This window comes from Poecilia reticulata, linkage group LG3, assembly GCF_000633615.1.
Source record: "Poecilia reticulata strain Guanapo linkage group LG3, Guppy_female_1.0+MT, whole genome shotgun sequence".
Classification (NCBI taxonomy): Eukaryota; Metazoa; Chordata; class Actinopteri; order Cyprinodontiformes; family Poeciliidae; genus Poecilia; species Poecilia reticulata.
This window is the reverse complement of record NC_024333.1, coordinates 18,005,996-18,026,364: the sequence shown is the minus strand read 5'-3', so window position 1 is coordinate 18,026,364 and position 20,369 is coordinate 18,005,996. Positions and strand designations below refer to the sequence as shown.

The window sequence follows — 20,369 nt, the reverse complement described above, 5'->3', positions numbered from 1 at the left end:
TTTTAATTTTTTTATTTTTCTGTTTCAGGTGTTGCACCCTGATTTGGAGATAGCAGACAATGCATTTCCTCCGCCACGCACTGCACCCTCCAACCTCAAACTCCTGGTAAGTGATGCACACCATGACCTGGCAACATTCATGATTCCTAAGACGTCTCATTTTGAAGAGCAGACGACCTCCTGTTACCATCTGAAGGCAGGGGGGGCAGTCTGTTCTTCTCAGAAATAGTTTCTTATCAGAAAAAGGTCAGTGCTGGAGTGAGGGCACTGACAGTAACCCATTACCTTAAAGACAAACAACATGTCTGTTGAGTAATTAACTTATCAGACTGCATTTGTAGCATAGTTTTTTGATGAGTAATTCTTTCGTGTATATGTGTGTGCGTGTGCTTGCGTGTGCGTGCCAGGACAAAGAGGTGAGGGCCGTCTTTCTCCGGCTGTTTGCACAACTCTTCCAGGGCTACAGGTCTTGCCTGCAGCTCATCCGCATCCATTCGGAGCCCGTTATTCACTTTCACAAGGTGAGATGTTTCTCGTATGGAATTGCCATGGGCAAAAATTAAGCAAAAATCAAATTTTCCAACTTGTCCCCTTAAATAAACTTGTTAAGCAATTTCTCCTCATAAAACACATTGTTCCTTTAATCTGCCAAGAATGTTTTAGTGAGCTATGTGGGCGGATTTACACAAAGACCTGACAGATAAACTTGTCAGGGGATGTATAATGTTTGTGTTTGTGTGTGCATGCGTGAGTATGCATATTGTTTTAAATGTGTCATGTGGGGGGGAACCGTGACTTTTCGCCGATGCTATCCTTCTGTTTATCAAAGTGTCGCATGAAGAACTGTAAACCCGGGCATAGACCGACCGGTGGAGTGCCATATGAAACGCATTAGGTTTGCCATTTTCTTTTGTGCCGGGACTTTTGTTTGTTCGTGTCTGTGGTGTCTCCGTTGTAGCCCATTAGCACATCATCCTTAAAGTACCCCACATGGATCACATTATCAACTAAAGCGCTGCCTGGAATTTCTGACTGGAGTGTTTTATCTCCTCTGCCCACAAGCACAAATAATTACACAAGAAAATTAAATTCATTTGCATGCAGTTATTTATAATAACTAGATTTATTTCCCTTTTTTGTGCGTGCAGAATAACATGTTTTCAACTATAAAAAAAACCCTTGCAGAGATTTTTTTTTTGGGGGGGGTGAGGATATTTGATCACATCTAAAACTGCTGTGATCACAGTGCTTGTTTTTTATTCTGCAGTAAATCTCTGAGTAGGATTGCATTGCTGCCATCTGTGTTGAATTGTAACCCCTGTAATGCTGACATTTTCCAGACTGCCTTCTTGGGCCAGCGAGGCCTCATTGAGAACGATTTCCTGACCAAGGTTTTGGATGGCATGGCCTTTGCTGGCTTTGTTTCGGAGAGAGGTCCACCTTACCGAGCCTGCGATCTCTTCGACGAGGTACGGCGCCACCAAACACTAAGTACAGGTTTAAAGAAAGGTTTACGCAGCAAGTTGCTTAATAGCTATTTGTAATTGATGCTCAGCTTGTTCTACTATTTAGTTATTTCTGTAGCGGTTACATTTACATTTTGTATTTTTAACTACCTTTATCAAATATATACTTAAATTGATCTTTTCTTTTGTTACAATTATACATATGCTAAATAACTTGCACATGCAGCTTCAGTTCCCAATTATACTTTTATCTATTTAATTTATCTATTTAATTATATAAGAAGTTCAAAGCACAATTCAGGTCATTAGAGAGATGTGATTTTTTTTTTTTTTTTTTTTACCTGGCAGTTCAGGTGTGTCTTCTTTCTCTCTTTCTGTTGTGCTTTTCAGCTGGTGGCCTTAGATGTGGAAAGCTTCAAGGAAGAGGAAGCCAACGCTGTCATGCTGCAGAAGCGCATCCGGGAGCTCTCAGAGCAGCTCTTCAGAAATGTAAGATTTCATGCCAAAAAACAAAAACAGATCCAGTCTTTCTGGTAAAAAAGTGCAGACACTTTTCATCGGGGTGAGAAATAAATTTTCCTCAGAGCGTACATTACTAACTATAATTGTTGTCGATGACTGAATAATTCCACATACATCACCATTGATAAGCTGTGAATAAGATTTTTTATCAGTTCCTGTTAACATCATTGCAGGTAAACAATAGAATGTAACATTGATGACTTGAACTTTATTTTAAACACTTCAGTCAAATTCGATCATTTTTCTGATTTTCTTTGTGTTTGGTCTGTAGGAGAATCCCAACCCCCACATGGCTTTCCAGAAAGTGCCTCGGCCCTCTGAAGGATCCCACCTGCGCGTGCACCAGGTGCCGTTTCCTCTGCTCGATGATGAAAAGGTGGAGAAGATGCTGCAGGATGGTGTGGTGAAACACAGCCTTACTCCTGTTTCCACGCGACCGGAGAAGAAGTGTGTTGTTCCTGCCGGACCGCCCGTTGGTACGATATTATTCTAGTATTTTCCAGATCCGGACAAAGAAGGAAAAATAATTTAAGAGTGTGGAAAATATTTGTATTTCCAGAGTCTATTTTATTCTTTATCCCATTGTCTAAATCGCATGTCCATATTTCCATTCTTATTTCTTAGCATCCTTCCTTTTCTTCTTACTTTTCTTTTCTATTTTTATCCCTTTTTGCATATTTCCTTACTTTCTTTCCTTGTCATTTGTTTCATTGCTTCTATCTTTCTATCGTATCCTATTGACTTTTCTTCTTTCTATTCTCTTTCCACTCACCTTCCTTAAAATCACAGTTATTTTTTTGTATTTTACATTTAATGGTCGCAAAGGATTGGGGAGCTCTGGAAAGTTGAGTCTGGAATTTTATATGAAATATGTAGTAATCCTGTTTGTATCAGCTTTTTTTTTTAGCCACCAGCTAATTCTTTCTTTGTTTTCTGTCTTAGTGTCAATTATGGGCAAATGTGGCTCAGTGTTTAACAGCGCTCGCAGGCTGGAGGTGGTGAAGAGCTGCATTTCCTTCATCTTTGATAACAAGACCCTGGAGACTGAAAAGGTGATTCTCACCGTCTTTCATCAGAGAAGCTAATCGTCCTTTAAAGAAGCTTATTAGCCAAGAGCATCTTTCCTCTGAGTTACACCACACTGAGCTGCGGACAGCTCTCCACTTTTATCACTGTAATGTGTCCCAGCTGGGACACAGGCACTAGACTAGATATCGTGGATCATTAATCAACTCTTTTTGGACGTATCCCCAGAAACGGTTTATTTAGTAAATTCATATTTTAGCATAGAAGATCATCAGTTTGTGCGTCCTTCTCTGTGTAATGACACGCATGAATTGTTGCCAGTGACTTTGTGTATCCCAGTTGTTTCATATAGGTGTTGTATAATCCCTGCCTGCATCTTCAGGAGATTTTCAACTTAAATGGTCAAAAACCACGATAGCAGGTCAGCATGGAGCAAGTCAATGGATACATTTGTACCTGTTAGAACATGATCTGATCCTCCAACTCCAAAACATAATAAACTAATTTCCAGTAGCCTCACAAAAAAACTCAGAGCTACCCAAAATCAGCTAGCCAGGCTGAATCCAAGAGGCATTCTCCGCTAGGTGAAGAGCCTGAGAACCGAGTAATGGCAGTGATGACAGACAGATATATAGTTTCATGCTATTTGCCCAAAAGGCGTGATTAAAAGTGGCTTCAGTGGCGCAGGGACGTGATATTCCATATTCACGTGTTGTACTGAGTAAATCAACTGAGACTACAGACAAACTACAGACATAAATTGCAACTTCTCTTATCAAGTTACTTACTTAATTTTCCGGCTGTTCTTCACTTTTTATTTGTTCATTTGTGGATCTGTGCGTCGACAGACCCTTCCTGCTGCGCTGCGTGCGCTGAAAGGAAAGGCAGCTCGCCAGTGTCTTACCGACGAGCTGAGTGTCCACGTTCAGCAGAACAGAGCCATACTGGACCACCAGCAGTTCGACTACATTGTTCGGATGATGAACTGCGCCCTTCAGGTGAGTTGCGTCACAGTAAGTGGTTTGTACACAGGAGAAGGCGTAAACCAATAGGAAATTCTCACAGTTAGTTGAGTGAAAGCATCAAGTCATCAGAGTATTTACTAAAACATTTTAAAGTTAAACTGTATATCATGAACTAAAGATTTGGACCTGACAGGAAAGACTTGAGACGTGGCTTAAATTTGTAGCACAAATACTTGTGACTTGATCTGAACCTTGGGGAGGGGAGGGAGGTCTTCACTTCTCGATTTAGAGACTTGATTTCTAGAAAAAATCGGACTTGGGAGGAATTGAGAAAATCCCTGTCACACTGTGGTTTTCTTTTGTTTTTCATATCGGGAAATATTAAAAAAAATATTACCCTTGTTTTTAGTTAGGAAAGTGTCTGGAGCCATTTGTTCAACAACAATTAAAGACCATTAAACTGTGATAACAGAAAGATTGAAAATATTGGGAAATTTGAAATGGTAATCCTTTTAAAACCTTGAAATGCTCATTGACACATGAATGTCTTCCAGATGTCTGAGAATGCATTTGTGGCGAGAAGGTAAAACATCCTGTTTAGTCATGAAATGCAACATGATTTAACAAAGCCTAATTGTGAAAATCTGATGATGTCCAGACAAAAATTTAATACAGAAAAAAATTACATATTCAGCTGTGATGTATTAATGATGTGTGATGTGTTTATTTTTTGTATTTTAAAAATTAAATGACTATCTCTTTAATAGTCTTGTCATCCCCCAAAAAATCTTTATAATAAATTAAACATGTATGTTTATCCATGTAATACATTTCAGAAACAATAGTTTTCCCTTTTGTTCCCCAGACTGTTTGTCTCTCCCTGGTGCTGCCATTCTTTAGCATCCTGTGGAAGTGTCAGCGATGTTTCATAAGGAGTCGTTACTCACCCCATGCAGCCGGGTCCTTACTGGTAGTTCAGATCTTCACGTTTTACTGCCCTGAATCAGCTCATTCCAGAGATTTTATTAATCTGAAGCTGTCCTCACTGAGTGCAGCTTTTATTGGGGGGGGGGCGTCAGATTCCAAGCATTCCTTTCCCCTAAACAATATAGGAATATGCAGAGGGCGCGGATGTCTATTAGACATGTCGTTTATATATGAATTCATATCAAATTGCTCTTTATCGGTGCAAGAAGATGCAAAAATAGCTTTCAGTTTATCAGTAAACGTATTTATCTCAAGATGTGTAGGTCCTGACTTTAAACATGTCTAAGCAGAGCCTGAAATTTGTTGGTCATGACTATATAATTATACAGAAAAAAAGAGTTTCTGAGGGAGTCTCAAAGAATGTTTCCCCTTCATGATTCCTTCTGGCAGCCCGCTGAAAAAAGAAGTGATCTACAGCAATATGTGGAGAAAAGTAATTATTTAACACATGGAGAAGAGATCTGATGTAGAGTGCACTTTTTGTAAAACGAAACAAGGGGTAAATGATGGTCTGGCTTTCTGTGAGGTCTGTTTGTGCCTCTAATTTATTGATTTTGAATGTTTTTGTCATCAGGTTTGTTTAGATGCCAGGCAGGCTTGTTTCTGCCCTCAGTTCAGTTTCTTCTGCCATGCGGGTGTCAGCCGCAGACGGTCTGTGGAATAAATATAAATACAAAATGCCGTGGCCAGTAATTAGTTTCAGATTTTGCAGTGACCTCTCCTTCAACGCCATGTCATGCAAGAATACCCCCGTCAGGAAAAGATGTCCCAAGCGGATCTGTTTGCGTGTGTGACGTCCGCTGTTAAAAATGTTTCTTTGTCTAATGGCAGCATCTGTCCTCATTCCAATTTCTGGAAAATGTGTTAATATGACACATTGATCTGCAGTGACATCACCGATCTGAGGCCAGTCGCAACATTTGTCGTGAGCTCCAAGCTAACAGTCCCCCCCCCCCAAATGTTTATATTTGATCAATGTCTCTCTTTGTAAGGTTTTCACAGCTGCAGGAAGTGACATAACAGTTTACAGCAGTTTAAAGGTGGCGTTCTAACTTTTTTAATACCTTTTATGTGCTTTGTCTTTCAGGAAAAAATGTTGACACATGATCAGGAATGAAGTGATGTTACTCATTTTTTCTGTTTAGACTGTTTTAATCAGGTCCTGCGCCGTTTCTCTGCCATTAATCACACACGGCACTGACCTTCGCTTAGGCATTTACTCATTTCATTGCACACTAATTAGTTTGTTTGCGTGCGTGTGTGTGAGTGTGTGTTTGTACACACAGGTCAGTGCTGCAGCTTTTAGAAATTAACATTGTGCAAGCCATGTGGGGGGAATGAGCCCTGCTGTGGATGTGTCGTGGCATCTCAAACATTTCCTGTCAGATAGGATTATGAGCCCTCTGCGCTCTCATGGCCGAGGGCCTCACCATGGTGCTCAGAAAAACACTCTGAAACGCAGTTTACTGTGAGGCGGAAAGTCCGCGCGCAGCGGATCCAACGGCACGCAGTCCGTGAGCTCGCTACGGCTGGAGCAGAGCACACGTTAAACACAGATGTTCTTGGACATGAAATTTGTGCATGTTTTCGTTTATTGCCCTGAAATCTGACTCCTAACAACAGAGTATATGTAGCCGTCATTTGAAGAGACTTGAAATTCGTTCAGTGTTTGCTTTATGAGATTTTTGCATGCTTTAGATCAAATATGATTCTCCTGCTGTGAGAGCAGGGCCCCCCTTTCTGCCTCGCTGGCCTTGATAGCTATGACCTTTTATGTGCCGGGGACACTGGGAATCTCTGCCCAGTCTCATTCCCATAACTGTTTTCTTAGGATGTTCGCAACTAAATAAAAGTTAAATATCTCTAATTGGTTTTCGTGCTTTGTCAATAAAATCTGTTTGTTTTGTGCAATTCATTCTTCGTCCCATTACTTATAGTACAAACTCCCTCACCATTTGCATGCTAATGTTTTATAGCTTTATATTCCTGAAATCCAACATGACTATAATTCTTGCAGTTTCTGAGTAATATCATTGAGTGTAAAGGTTAAAAATTCCTCTGGTTTATTACAGAAACATCAAATAAAATGGTTTCGATTAAAAAAAACTCAAGTTATTGATTAACACTCAACAAGAAGAGGATAAAACTTCAAATTAAAGGTATCTTGGCATTGGACTCGTACCAGTTGAACTTGCTTTTTCCTCCAAAACTGCCTCATATTCCTTGTTCCCTGGATTCAATAGGTTGTCTGAATCATTCCTCTGAGAGTATGGTCACCTGCTGATCAGGCCTTTGATGCTATGGAAGTCCTGCAGGGAGCAACTTCTGGGTCTATCGCCAGGCACGCTAGATGGCAGGCAAGGGTGGAGGTCTGGGCATGCAGTGGAAATCTTTATTGTAAAGTTATAGTCTGGCGCCTGAATAAATTTCAGTTTCTTATCTTGTATGATCCGTTGAGACCCCCTCATGTCATTTGTCTTGTGTTCTCAGGACCAGAATTGAAAGTGGAGGCAGCATCTAGTTTACATTTTCGTCCGATTCAACTTTCTGCAAATCTGAAATGTGCAGAAACCTTCTGCTCCTTTTAATTCGAGACTGAAAACATGACTGTTTCCTTCAGCTTTTTCTTTATTTGTCCACTGACCTCTATGACAGACGTATTTTCATCCCAGAGGTTTCCTGGAAAGTGCAACTTTTCTCAAACTCACAGGAAGTTGCTGTTTCTTCACATCCTGCATGCTTGCAAACACAGCCTCCTTTTTTTTTTTTTTTTTGTCCTGTTTGTTTGGCTGCATACGTGTCAAAGAGAGAATAGCTGTGTTAGTCATCCTCGGCATTCCTGCTCCAGGAGCTTCAGAAATTAGGAATGATGGTGAGACATTCACTAAATAATGGAAGGAAATGAAGACAGCGGGGTGTCCTCTAGAACAGACTTGTAGAGTGACAATTACTTCTCACTCTCATTCTTGAAATCCCTAATAGGTTAACATGCTATTCCCCACCGCGGTGCGCTGCGTGCTTCTATTCAACCCAGTGACGACTACTGAGCCCTCAGTATAATACAGTCTCAGCTTTCACTCGTCAGTCTAATCTCATGCCATGCCATCATGTCTGGATTTCACTGCTATCTCTCGGCTGTGTTAGTTGACCTTCAAAGCTTCTATTAGCTTCTCTGTTAAAGATAAATGTAAAGATTTGACAAAGATAAAAGTAAAGCTCAACGTGGTCTCTTTGTAGTTATGTGGGGGGAAAGTATTTCCGCCCAATATGTTTTTTTCCTTCGATTTTTGCTTCTTTTTTTTGGCAGACTTGAATGTTTCAGATCATCAAATTGAAACAAGAAGGAAAGACTGGGTATTTCACAATATCTCAAACCATTTTAAGTGCAGACTTTGACTAGGCCACTCTAAAACTCATTTTGTTTTTTTTGTTTTTGCCATTCTAATGTGAACTTGCTGGTGTGCCCTGTATTACTGACCTGCTGCATGTCACACATCTGCTTTAGCTTATCAAGATCTTCAGGTAGAGAGCAGTTTTCATGCTGCCATAAATTGCAGCAAGTCATGAACGTTCTAAAACCAGAAAGCAGCCACAGACCATCATACAACCACCACAGTGTTGGACTGTCAGTGTGATATTCATTTTCTGAAATGCTCTGCTACTTTTATGGCATGTGTAACATGATGTAAACCTACCAGGAAGTTACAAAAAATAAAAAGTTATGAAAAATATTTTCCTAAGAGTTTTGGGGATCATCAAGAATAGTTATATATATTCTTATTCGTGCTGTTATTTAGATGTTTTTCTGGGTTATTTTGTGGCTTCCTGTGTGAGGTCCTGAGGTTCTCTTGGATTGGATTTTTTTTTCTTGGCTAGGCACGCTTAGGAAGGTTCACCGCTGATGAATGTTTTCTCTCGTTGTAATGTTTTCTCTCGTTGTAGTTAGCTCGTCACAAAGGATTAAAAATGGAGTTGCAGCCTGATAGAAGTCAATAACGTTGTTAAATTTCTTTAGATCAGGGTGTGATGTGTTGCTTTTGAGATCTTATCGCCTACTTCATTGTGCCACACACAGGCTGTTTTTTTTCTTAGCGGATGAAATTATTTAAATGAGTTCACTGCCTTGAAAATATATTTGATCTGAAATATTTAAATATTTAAATATTATTTAAATTATTATTTAAATATTATACAACACATCAAAAACGGAATAAACATGTAGATGTGGAATTTCCTTTTTCCGAATATTTAATATAAGATATGACGTGGTAGAATATTGGGAAGTGTTCTTTATTTTTATCCCAGCGGAAGCCATTTTCAAAGCTCATCCTTTCCCGCTAATTTTCAGTTTTATCAGGTTTATGTTTTCGGTGGAATTTTGGCGGTATATTATATTCACACTTTTTTTTCTGTTAATTTCCACTTGTTGTTCTGTTTGACTGCAGTCCATGAACTCCTGTGACCTGCGGCATTGTTATGGATGCTGGTAAACAAAGCTTTGGTGTCGCTCCAACAAGCTGGAACATTTTACCGCAACCCAAATGAGAAAGAGGAAGAAAAAAAAGATGCTTGTGACAAGTAAAACAGAAACTATGTTGCTTGGTTGACAGGGGGGCAGGCTTTCATGTGTTTCGCATTTTCTCCCTCGGTACATTCTTGTCATAAGGAACGGCGGTAACAGATCCCCCCTTGCTCCGTTGCTGACCATGATCTGAAGGAGTAGCATTCCTTTGATCTTATCTCACAGTATTAGGAAACTGCAGCTGTTCAGTTAATATTTCCTAGATGTTTGCATTTACAGGCGATGGATGAAAAATGCAAAAGTTGCGTTTGATGAACTCGTTTTCTGTCTGAGGCCACGCTGGGGGTTAAGAGGTCAGAATCAGAGCTGCTGTTTGCAGGGGGTCTTTAATCAAGCTTCCTCTGGCCATTCTTCTTCAGCAAATAAATCCCAACACAGCTTACCAGAGATGAGAACCAATTTCCTGTGAGTCAAGTAGTTTTTAACCCAACATGCGTATTTTCTACCTATTCTCATCACTCTTGTAGACTCTCTGTTTGAAAAATTTAGTTTGGGCCCCTAATCCTCTCTCCTTTAAGCCTCTTAATGCACCTTCATCTGAATACCTTTGTCTTGAACAAGCAAGTTCTCATTATAAATAGAAAACTCTCTCTGACTAATTGTGGCTGCTTGATGTCTCTTTTAATTTCACAGACAACATATTTGGATTTTCTGCAACATTTTGTCATTTCTTTGAATTAGATTCGTATGACTGTTTGGTTCAAGAATGCTAACTGTGACACTGTCAATAATCTGACCAAAAGTGACTCTTGACAATTGTGTCAAGGAGGGGGATTATATAAGTTTATTGAAAGCACATGGCCTAATAATGGAGTGAGTGTTTTGGCAAGCCATTTTTTGAGCTTTGCCCAGACTTTATGTAACGCTTTTGATGAAGATGGATTGTTTGCACTCCTGGTTTTGCCATAAATCACGTCTCCATGGTTTCTAATTTACAGCAGGTTATCAGTTATCCACTTTGATCATGCCAGTTCTGATCCAGGAATACGATGTTCATCCTTTTTGCGTAAATAAAACTGAAAGCTCTCTAGCCACTGTGTGTCTATCCTGTGTGGGGTAATAGTTTGTAATATTTGCTGCCGTTTTGTCTCACACTTCCTTTTATCTGTCCTACAGGACTGCTCCACCTCCGAGGAGTTTACAGTAGCTGCTGCCCTGCTGCCCCTGTCAACAGCCTATTACAGGGTAAGAAAACTGGAAAACAATATTACATGAGCCTCCAGGTTGGAGAATCAACCAACCTGCAGTACTCTTGTAGTCCTCTGTCTCTACATCTCTGATCTAGAAAGTATTGTCGTCAAATTATTTTTGTCACCTATAAAATCGCAAATGTGGTGGGACTGAGATTGGATGAGAGCAAACAAATGAGGTTGAATGATCTAGAAAAAAAAACAAGAATGGTCAATCATCTTTCCTTCTAGATATATACACATAAAATAGAAACAAACCACTTGATTTGAGAGTATTCCACATATTTTATAACATACAATCAAGAATTTCTAAAACTAAATTATTACAAAAAACACAGCTTTTTTTTTTTTCTTTGAATCTGTAAAAAGTTGGAAATACTCACTGTGATATCACCATTTAGTGTATCCACATTAACACTTGGTATTACTTATAACCAAAGGTCTAAATGTTTTAAATATGAGTCAAAAACCAATATGGTTTCTAGACTGTTAATTTCTCCTTCTGATGGTTTGTGTGTCATTGACACAGATAATAATGTCCAGCCTCTTTTAGTGAAAAGAAAATTGCATCATTATTAGACTTCTGCACTCTGTAACTGTAACACAGGATACATCATCATCATCATCAGACAGGTATGTATTTTATTGTTGTTTTTTTTCTGAGCATACTCAAACCAAACTTTAAACAGTGTACAGATCAGTTAAATACGCATGATTTACTTGAATAAATTACTCTAAAGTTGACAGATATTTGGACATGTGCGTCTGGAATTTGAAATTGTTCAAAATGTTCAGGAACCCTGAAGGTACGACTGATGTGAGATTCTCCAGGGGAGGGACAGCTGTTTTAACCTGTAACCTCTGCAGATTTTTCAGCATGCACATAATCAGCGCAGCATGTGAAAGCTCCCACAGAGAAGCGTGAGGAACAGACTGTGGCCTTTGGCTCCTAAATCATAACATTGGTGAGGTGTAGCTGCGGCTTTCACCACAACAAGGTCCTTCCAGCTTGCCAGTTGCTATAGCAGTAGACACAACTCTCCAAACTGGGCTTTTGTCACATACCAGTCCTGCATCCTGATGGGGCAGTACTCAGACTTGACCTGCTGAACATCACCACATGATTCATCTGCTTTGGATGCCACTGGCTGAGGAAAGTTTCCATAATAAGCCATATGTTTCTTCTTTTTCTTCCTGTTTGCCGTCTTAGGGCTTCCAGCACTCAGAATTGGTAAATTTTGTAAGTGTTTCCTTGCTTACTTTGGTAAACCATGTAACAATTATACCCTAAGCAAAAACTCTAAGAAAATAATTACACCACAGTGGTTCCCCACTGTTTTAATGAGAAGATTAGGGGATGATTTGCTGCATTAGACTTGCAGCCTGTTGGAAGGCATGATGTTCAAAAAAATGTTATTTGCTTTGTTATTCAAACCTCTGACAGGTTTCAACACGGGCTCAACCGAAAAGGGCGAAAAGTAAAGTAAGGTCAGGAAGGAAACGTGCCAAAGTATATTTATTCTTAGTTGTAATGGCACATGGACTGTGGAGTGATCAGCAAAGATGAGGGAAAATATGGCATCCTCACTTGAGCTGTCAGTTTGGGTGGGGAATTTGAGGCATGCGTCATCCTGACACAGCGCCATTGATTCATCATGCCTCTCTCACATGTTTGTAGGCATTTTTTTTTATCTTTTTTTTTATTTTTTATTTTTTTAGTCTTGTCCTTAACATTCTGTGAGATGACTGGAATGTGTTTGACTTTCTCAGAATAATCTGCCCACGGGGGCTAAAACCTTACATGCAGTAACAGACTGCATGTGGCTTCCTAATACTGCGTGACAGTCATGCTTTAGAAGAGGTTGGGTGAAATAAACACCATTGTGGTTGACCTTTTATTAAAGATTTACAGATCTGATACCAAGAGTAGCAGTAAAAAAAAAAAAAAACAAATGAAAGTTTTGTTTGGATCTCTAGGTTGTTTCTGCTGTGGTTTAAATAATTGGGTGCTTTTCATATTTTTACAGTTGCTAAAGGAAGTTCCCTTGCTTTGAAAGTCTGAACCACATAACCTGCAGTTTGTCGCTCAGAGAAACGGGGTTGTTGAGTCTGTTTGTTTGTACCTGGTGCATGTAGGCAGGTGTTTTTCCAGCATGAATTAAACCATCTCTGCCGGATGTTGGGATTGGACGATTCAAGGGGATCTCCCGGCTTTCTTTGAAGCAGGTTACTGTGAAGTTCCCGTAGGCAGTCTGTGCTTCACCTGAATAGTATGACAATAGGAGAAGACAAGGGGATTTGTTTCAGAAAAGCTAACCAAAACCCAGAAAAGGGTCAGGTCTGTGTCATTTCCCCAATTTTTGGTTGATGTCTCTTTAAAATTGTTGCGACATGACGAACCAGGTTTGATCTGTCTGGAGAATAATTTAATAAAGTCAAACCTGCTAGTTGACCGGTGCACTTTTTTTAAAATTATTATTATTATTATTATTAAACATTCATGCAATAAAATCGATCTGCACAATGTTAGCTATCATAAAATGCAGTAGCTTGAGTCACAAATGATAATCAAGCATGAGTGCAGAGTTAGAAAAATGTCTTAAATGGATCAAAAGGATGTAGAAAAATGTCTACTGGCTTCTCTATAAATTCCTTTGCATCACTTGCGCAATGCTTTGCGAGTAAATTATGAGTCAATTTACCAGCGTTACACACAGACCCTACTTCTCAAAGGATCACTCTGTCCTTTTGCCGTAATGAAAGACAAACAAAGCATTGGCTGAAATGAACTACTTTGGAGAATAACGACAAAAATATTGGATCGTCAATTAACAAAACTGATTTGCTTAGTCCGAGCAAGAGCAGAGTTTTTCTTATTCTCCCTCTAGTGCTGCTTTGCAGTTCAAGCTTTCTGATTCTATTGACAATATTATAGCATCTTTCTCAAGTGCTCGTTCATACCAGATTCTTGGTAAGAAACTGTCCTCTCCAGTTTCTTAGATCAGATGTCAGACACTGGGCCAGTTCTTGTTTGGTATTCTTGGCAAGACTTTTCGCTGCCTCATGCTGTTTTCATGCGTGGTAGCGCTGTCGCCATAGTCCCCAAGTTTGCAGGTCAGGGAACGTGGGAAGCGTCTTCTGAAATGACTGTCCCCTAGGTTCTGCACGTCGGAGACGCTGTTTAGTTTTTTTTGCTTCCCAGACGCTGACGCTGAACTGACGTTGTTGGCCAGATTCTGTGTTTTGATGTTTTACTTTCATATCTCTTGGGTCTTCCCTCAGCTTTTGTGGTAGTTTAAATCTGTGGTTGCCAACGTTTTTAGTTTCCCTCAAAAATAACAATAGAAGAAATTTGTGACCCCAACTATTAATTAAGTATTATCACCAAGTCAATTAGAAAAGGGTATATTGACCATGCAAGCAACATCAACAGTTGATATTTCGGTTTAGTAGGCTTACTTTTAAGAGTATTTGTTATAACCCTAGTGGAGTTTTGGGCCCAACTTTGAAAACTATTCAAATTACAGTATTTGTAAACTCTTAATAGAGCTGAAACAATTACTCAAATTAATTGTGATGGATCAATTTTTGAAGTAATCGTCAACTAATTTAGTAATTCAATTAATTAACTGAAGATACAAACTAAAAAAAAAAAACATTTGCTGAAAGAGTATACTGTACACATTTTGTATCTAACGTTAACATTTTTGTCTGTAAATCTGTTCTACTCAGAGCTCTTCATGTGATTTTGTTCTAGCTTCCTCCATTTCAAATTCAGCAAAAAGAAAATAAAAAATTTCCTATAAAGCACATTTGGCTATCCATTTATTAACCGGTTAATCCAAAAAATAACGAACGGATTAGGCCATACTGTATTGACGTTAAGTGAAGCAGCAAGGGCTGAGCTTTTCACATGCTGACATTAGAAGCGTTTTATTTTTTATTTTTACCTGCAGATACATCTTTTGCTACATCTTTTGTGTTCACTTAGGAATGCTATGTTGTTGCATTTTAGGCAATAAAATGTAAATTTTTTTATTTTTAAAAGGAATTTATTGTATGTTTTCATATTTTATTGTACTTCTGTATAACAAAGTCCTAAGTGGTTAAATTATTATTTTATTTTTATTTTTTTAGGTGATTAATCATCAGAATCATCATGTTACCAAAAATAATCGTTAATTGCAGCCCTAAACTTTAACTTAGCCTAAACTGTCAGTCAACCTCTGGAGTCAGATTTCATCCAGATTTTGTGCACCTCTTAGTCACCTGCCCTTTTTCACAGGTCAGGTTTTACATTTTGTTCCAAAACCCACTTCCTGAGGGATTTTATCTAAAGGCCGGTGGGTTTATCTGGAGATGAGCCGATGAGTGGATTCGTTATTGTTCATCCCTTGACAGGCTGATATCTCTTCTAACATTTAAATGTGTTTAACAGCTTGAGGATAGCAGATTGAAATGCTCATACACATCTATTGCTCAACAAAAACACTTGACTGTTAGCATTCCTGTGGACAGAGTTTATCCATGGGCCGATTTGTCAACCCACTTTGTCAAACTGCTCTCCACGTTGTCCTCACAATAGATTATGACATACTCCGTAACCTTTGTGTATGTAAAAATGCCCAGCTTTTGTCATGTCTGTTTACTTAATTACTGCGCATTCACGGTACCATGAAGAGTATTTGCATTGTGATTAATTTATTTTCTTTGTGCTTATTTTTCATACTAAAATGCAACAGGTCATTAAACAAATACTTGTAAGCAGACAGTGATGACTTCAGTACAAAGAAAAAAACAGTTTTTAAATAATGACCTTATTTGTCAATCATCTTTACATAAGAAGGCTGGGTTAGACTCCGGTTAACTCATGGACTAGATGTCATTAGTTACTTCTTTTGTGCGGTTCTCATTTTCTTTGTGATTAATTCCTAGTTGGGTCTGGGTTGTGGTTCTTTTCATAATTTGTTGCATTTTAGGGTGTTTTTAAAACATGCTTGCAAAAGTGTCTGAAGGGATGACTTGTTTTTAGGTCAAACATTCGTTCTCACCAAGGACTTGTAGAGTATCAAGTGACTGTTTTGTATCAGCAGTTAAAGAATGCTCTAAATTCTTGCAAAACATGTAAATAACGTCGCTGCCTGCAGGCTTGCGACAGCACAGATATGATGGTCTTCACTTAGTGTCTCTGTTCAAGTGTGCACTTGTTTCAGTGACGACACGCGTTAAGTCTTTTGTCTCTTTGCAACGCGGCGTAGATGTTCCGAGGCCATAGTCAATCATGCTGCAACGGTCTTAATCGGGTCCTGGAGTTCAAAACGAGATGCCAGAATCTGATAGCTTAATTCTTCTGACCTGTATACTCCTTTCTGTCCCCCACCCTTCGTGTTTTTCTTCTTGTTTTTCACCCTTTCTCTCTCGACTCCACATTCCTCCTCTTCGCTCGTCACACAGCCAGATGGGTCCGACGGAGCTGCACTCCCTCCTTCCCCTTCATCTTTCTTCCTATACCTTCCCTCCCTCCTCCCTTCCCTCTTCTTTCCTCTGTCCTCCCTCCTTGCACATCTGCCTGCAAAAAAAAAACACTTGGTGAGCATTGTGAGCGGTCATCAATAAGCGAGGCTGACCTCGGTCAATTTGACCCAAGCATATCCGACAAGTCAGAAAAGTACAGGCTTAATATAGAAAGCCCTGACAAATAACACACCCATACCCCCCGCACAAACATGGACACACACTCACGTAACATCTGCTGCAAGATGCTTAACACACTCAGCTGACAAAGAGGTATGAGAGTATCTAGAGGCCTACATTTCTTCTTAAATCCACGCTCTACCACTTAATCGTGCAAAGTTTGACAGGGTCCACGTATACTTCAGACTCTAAGACTGCAGTCTTGCACAATGGCAGGCTTAGCTGCACTATAGCTCGACTTCACATCGATCAGCTCTAGATGTGTCCTCGTTATTTATTCCAGCAATCCTCTGGACTCCTTCCCATGCTCAACTCTAAGACAGCACGCATGGTTCTGATGGTAAAGTGAGATAAATCATCTGTCATTCTGAGAGAGAACAGTTAATCTAAACACGCGGTCATTAATGTCATCTAAAAGTTGGCTTATGATCTACGGCAAGTTTGCACTCTGTTCGGCTGCGTCGGTCGTTTAGAGGCCGACCGGAGAGGAGAGTTTCTGACTGTGAAGCGAGGGGAAAGTTTAGAATCCACTGATGGAGAAAATCCTGCAGAAGGAAGCTCCTTTTCTCCTGTGGAAATCAAAGCATTTTTGTTGTTTATTGCTGATAAGTTATTTTGTAGTGCTATTTTTTATTTTTTTTATTTTTTTTTTTACGTATGTCGCACTCTGCAGCCATCATCTGATCAGAGCACCTTCTTTACATGTTTGTCATGTTTAAAACATAACTTCTTACAGCTTTCTTTAACTAAGTTTTTATTCTTAGCACTCTTCCACAATGGATGGACTTGTGTGTGCTGCACAGGTTCTTCCACCTGAGCTGTGCATCCCTTCAACTACTCCAGATTTTTCATAGACCACTTGGCTGCTTCTCTCACTAATGCTGTCCTTCCTCTGCCTTTCACTTTACTTGCACAGGTTTTCTAGTTGAACAGTACTCCCTTATATGGTGAAAATGGGATTTTATAACCCAACTCTGCTTCTTCAGAGGATTAACTGAGTAGTTTTTCCACTGCCATTTTATTATTGTGCCCTACTTGGGTTGACTTTTCACATACAATTCCGGGAAAAGACCTTCACTGAAACTTGTGTGCACATTAAAAGCTACTAATTGTAATTTAGCTTCTTACAAATGTTTTATATTTGCAAAATATGTTGACATTTTCTTTTCTATACCACCCTGCCCCATCCCCCCATGGCTCTCCAGCAGACCCATGGACTGAGCCAGAAGGGGAAATAGCCCTACCTGCTTTTAAGCGTCACGTAAAAACAAATATGGCACTTACAAATGTATTCGGCAATGGAGTCATGCGACATGAGGTGTGTTTTCAAACACTCCCCCCCGTCCACTTTGCTATTACTGAAAGATTTGAAAAGCAAGCTGCTGACACCTGAGCTGACTGTGAAATCTGTGACATTCATCAGCACAAAGCCCCACGCCTGCTGCTTTTTCATCTGTTCACTTCTGTTGAGTGAATCTGTTTGCGATTCCTCTGATTCCTCTCTAACCTGATCCACCTTCCAGTTGGTACCATGTTGGTACCAAGTTTCCAACTACAGTGTCGTGTTTTGTTTAGATTAATTCTGTTGTTGTTTTATTCTGTTGTTTAGTTTTATTCATTTCCTTAGCTTATTTGTTTACATTTTGATGTTTAATGTGCTTAAGCTGCTAGATATGACTTTGATTGCTGGGATTAGAGCGTCATATGACTCCTAATAGTGTATGGATTTTTCCAGAAATGTTCAAATGTTTAAACTTTTCTTCAGCAAAGCAAAAGGCAGTGACCATCTTATGGCATATCATGTAAAAAATTCCAAACCAACCATTGCCACTATACTTCTAATTTGCTGGAGGCATAGTTTCTTTAAGCCCTCCTTAAACCATTATTATAGATCTCGTAATGGCAAAAAATGTGATTATTTAGCATTTCCCATTTATTTAAGCCCTAAATTGTAGCCTACAAGGATTTTCCTTCCTTAGCATTGATCTGATGTTTCGGTGCTTGGCTCCTATGCTCTGACATTTGTCATTTAGTGTTTCATAGATGTGTATGAAGTCTTTTCATAGTCTGTTTGTGAGTTAAAGGGATTTATCTTTGTCTCAAATCATGAGTTACCTGTCAGGTTTGCAGGTGTTTGTGAGCTTAAAGACGGCCACAATGTTTGTTGCTTTTGTCCTGCAATTGGAAAGAAGATCAGAGTCCTGAATCACCATCAAACCCGAACTATATGTTGATATTAGTTGCACGTCACATTGCCCAGGCCTAAATCCTTTTTACATAAACAGATTGCAGATGTCTGTGTGGGTTTTTTCCCCCCCATATTGGAAGTGGTCGTCTAACTTTCTGTGCACATCAGAATCCAAAGTTCTTTTGCTCGAGCAGCTTATAAAAGTCTCAGTAACTTCATAAATTCACCCTCCATTCACGTCACTAACGGACATCTTGAATTTTAAAGTGAAGATGGAAAACTCGGAGCCACCTGGGATATGGTTGAAATGGAATATGCCATTCATGGAAGAACTGGTTGCCGGTTTGCCAAAACGTTCAAGACCGATGGACTTGATGAGTAAAAAAAGGACGCTCTTCGATATATTTCCTCAACTAATCTTTTACGTGATCACATGGTCAAACTGTTTACCTGATGTCCCACATTATCTTCCACACCTCAAAAAATCATGTCGAGATTGCGAAGAGGTAACGGTAAGGACACATACCACGCTAACCACGGTTTGTTTCCAGTTATAATGAATCGGAACAAAACATGTGGTTACGGGGTTGAAAATTAGGTCAAGAGTTGTCCTTTTGGCTCGTAGTGTCAAGTGACTCAGACAACCATTGTAGATCTTTCTCCTTTATTATGAGTAAAATCTGTTTTGTTTTTTTAAGTTCTCTCATTTGCCAGCAGGACATGAAAGATTCAGTCCTTAAACACCTTGAAAGCCTTTGAAAACAGACTTTAATCAGAGACATGTTGTTTCTCCTGAAAATTGGTTTCATCTTGGTTATTTAACATTTAGGAGACAATCAGCAGGAGGTTAAGCAGCAGTTGTGTAACTGTCTAACAGTGTGACTGTTAAGTTTTTCAAGATGTTTAACCAGCATTTTCTATTAAATACTTTTTCTCTTTCACTAAGTAGAAGCTGAGGTTGTAGTGCATCCTCAGAAATTAGTGCTTCTGTCAATCAAATCTGACAAAAATGTGGAAAGGAAAGTATATTTAAACCACAGGAAAGAACAATTAACAAATTAACGACTATGAACTAGGAAGGAACACTTGGCTCTAGTATGAAGAGGTGTGTATGCGTGTATGTGCGCGTGCGCTTTTCTGCCGTGTGGGCATTAGCTGTAAGCTCAACACCCTCCTGGCATCTGGCCCACCGTAGTCGGAGTAAAGCTGTTTTGGTTCTGTCTCTTGTAATTACAGTCACCTCCCCTGCCACCAGTTCTCTTTCTTCAAAAGTAAACTATAAAGTGATAATATACACCACTGGATTGTGTCAGACTCAGGGGAGAGAAATCAGAAGCTAATCTAATAACAGGCCTGATCCATGCATGTGGCTCTAAGGCTTCGAGACGGATGGATGGTGAAATTTTGCTTTCTGTGGACGCTCATTAATCTGAACACAGCCTCTGTTGAGGTTGTGTTGTTTTTCCTATGCAAGTTTATTTTTCTGGAATCGCTCAGCGTCTCTTCACCATACATTTTTGCACAGTGCAGCACACGACCGTGCTGATGTTTTTAGCCGAGAACTCCAGCTTCCTCTGAAGTGGCTGTTTTTGTGAGAGACGGCTGATTCACTTTGCAGACCACTCTAATGAAAAAGAATGGCTATGTTTCCAAATACGTCTTGACATGGAGCGCTGGAGGGGTGCTAAGTTGCTCCAACAGGGGTTGTTATCCGTTTAAAAAGTTATGACTTGCATTGAATGATTGATT

At 39.5% G+C, this 20,369-nt stretch overlaps 1 protein-coding gene across 7 annotated transcripts in view; it reads left to right on the top strand.

The window, feature by feature from the left end:
- sbf2 (SET binding factor 2) overlaps positions 1 to 20,369 on the top strand; it is a 118,151-nt gene that overhangs the window by 68,525 nt on the left and 29,257 nt on the right. For all 7 annotated transcript variants that reach the window (XM_008405274.2, XM_017304015.1, XM_008405276.2 and 4 more), the window contains 8 exons: positions 29 to 106; positions 408 to 521; positions 1,341 to 1,469; positions 1,857 to 1,955; positions 2,260 to 2,464; positions 2,931 to 3,040; positions 3,863 to 4,012; positions 10,665 to 10,733. In XM_008405274.2, coding sequence (XP_008403496.1) covers positions 29 to 106; positions 408 to 521; positions 1,341 to 1,469; positions 1,857 to 1,955; positions 2,260 to 2,464; positions 2,931 to 3,040; positions 3,863 to 4,012; positions 10,665 to 10,733 — 954 coding nt within the window. The remainder of the gene's footprint in view (positions 1 to 28; positions 107 to 407; positions 522 to 1,340; positions 1,470 to 1,856; positions 1,956 to 2,259; positions 2,465 to 2,930; positions 3,041 to 3,862; positions 4,013 to 10,664; positions 10,734 to 20,369) is intronic.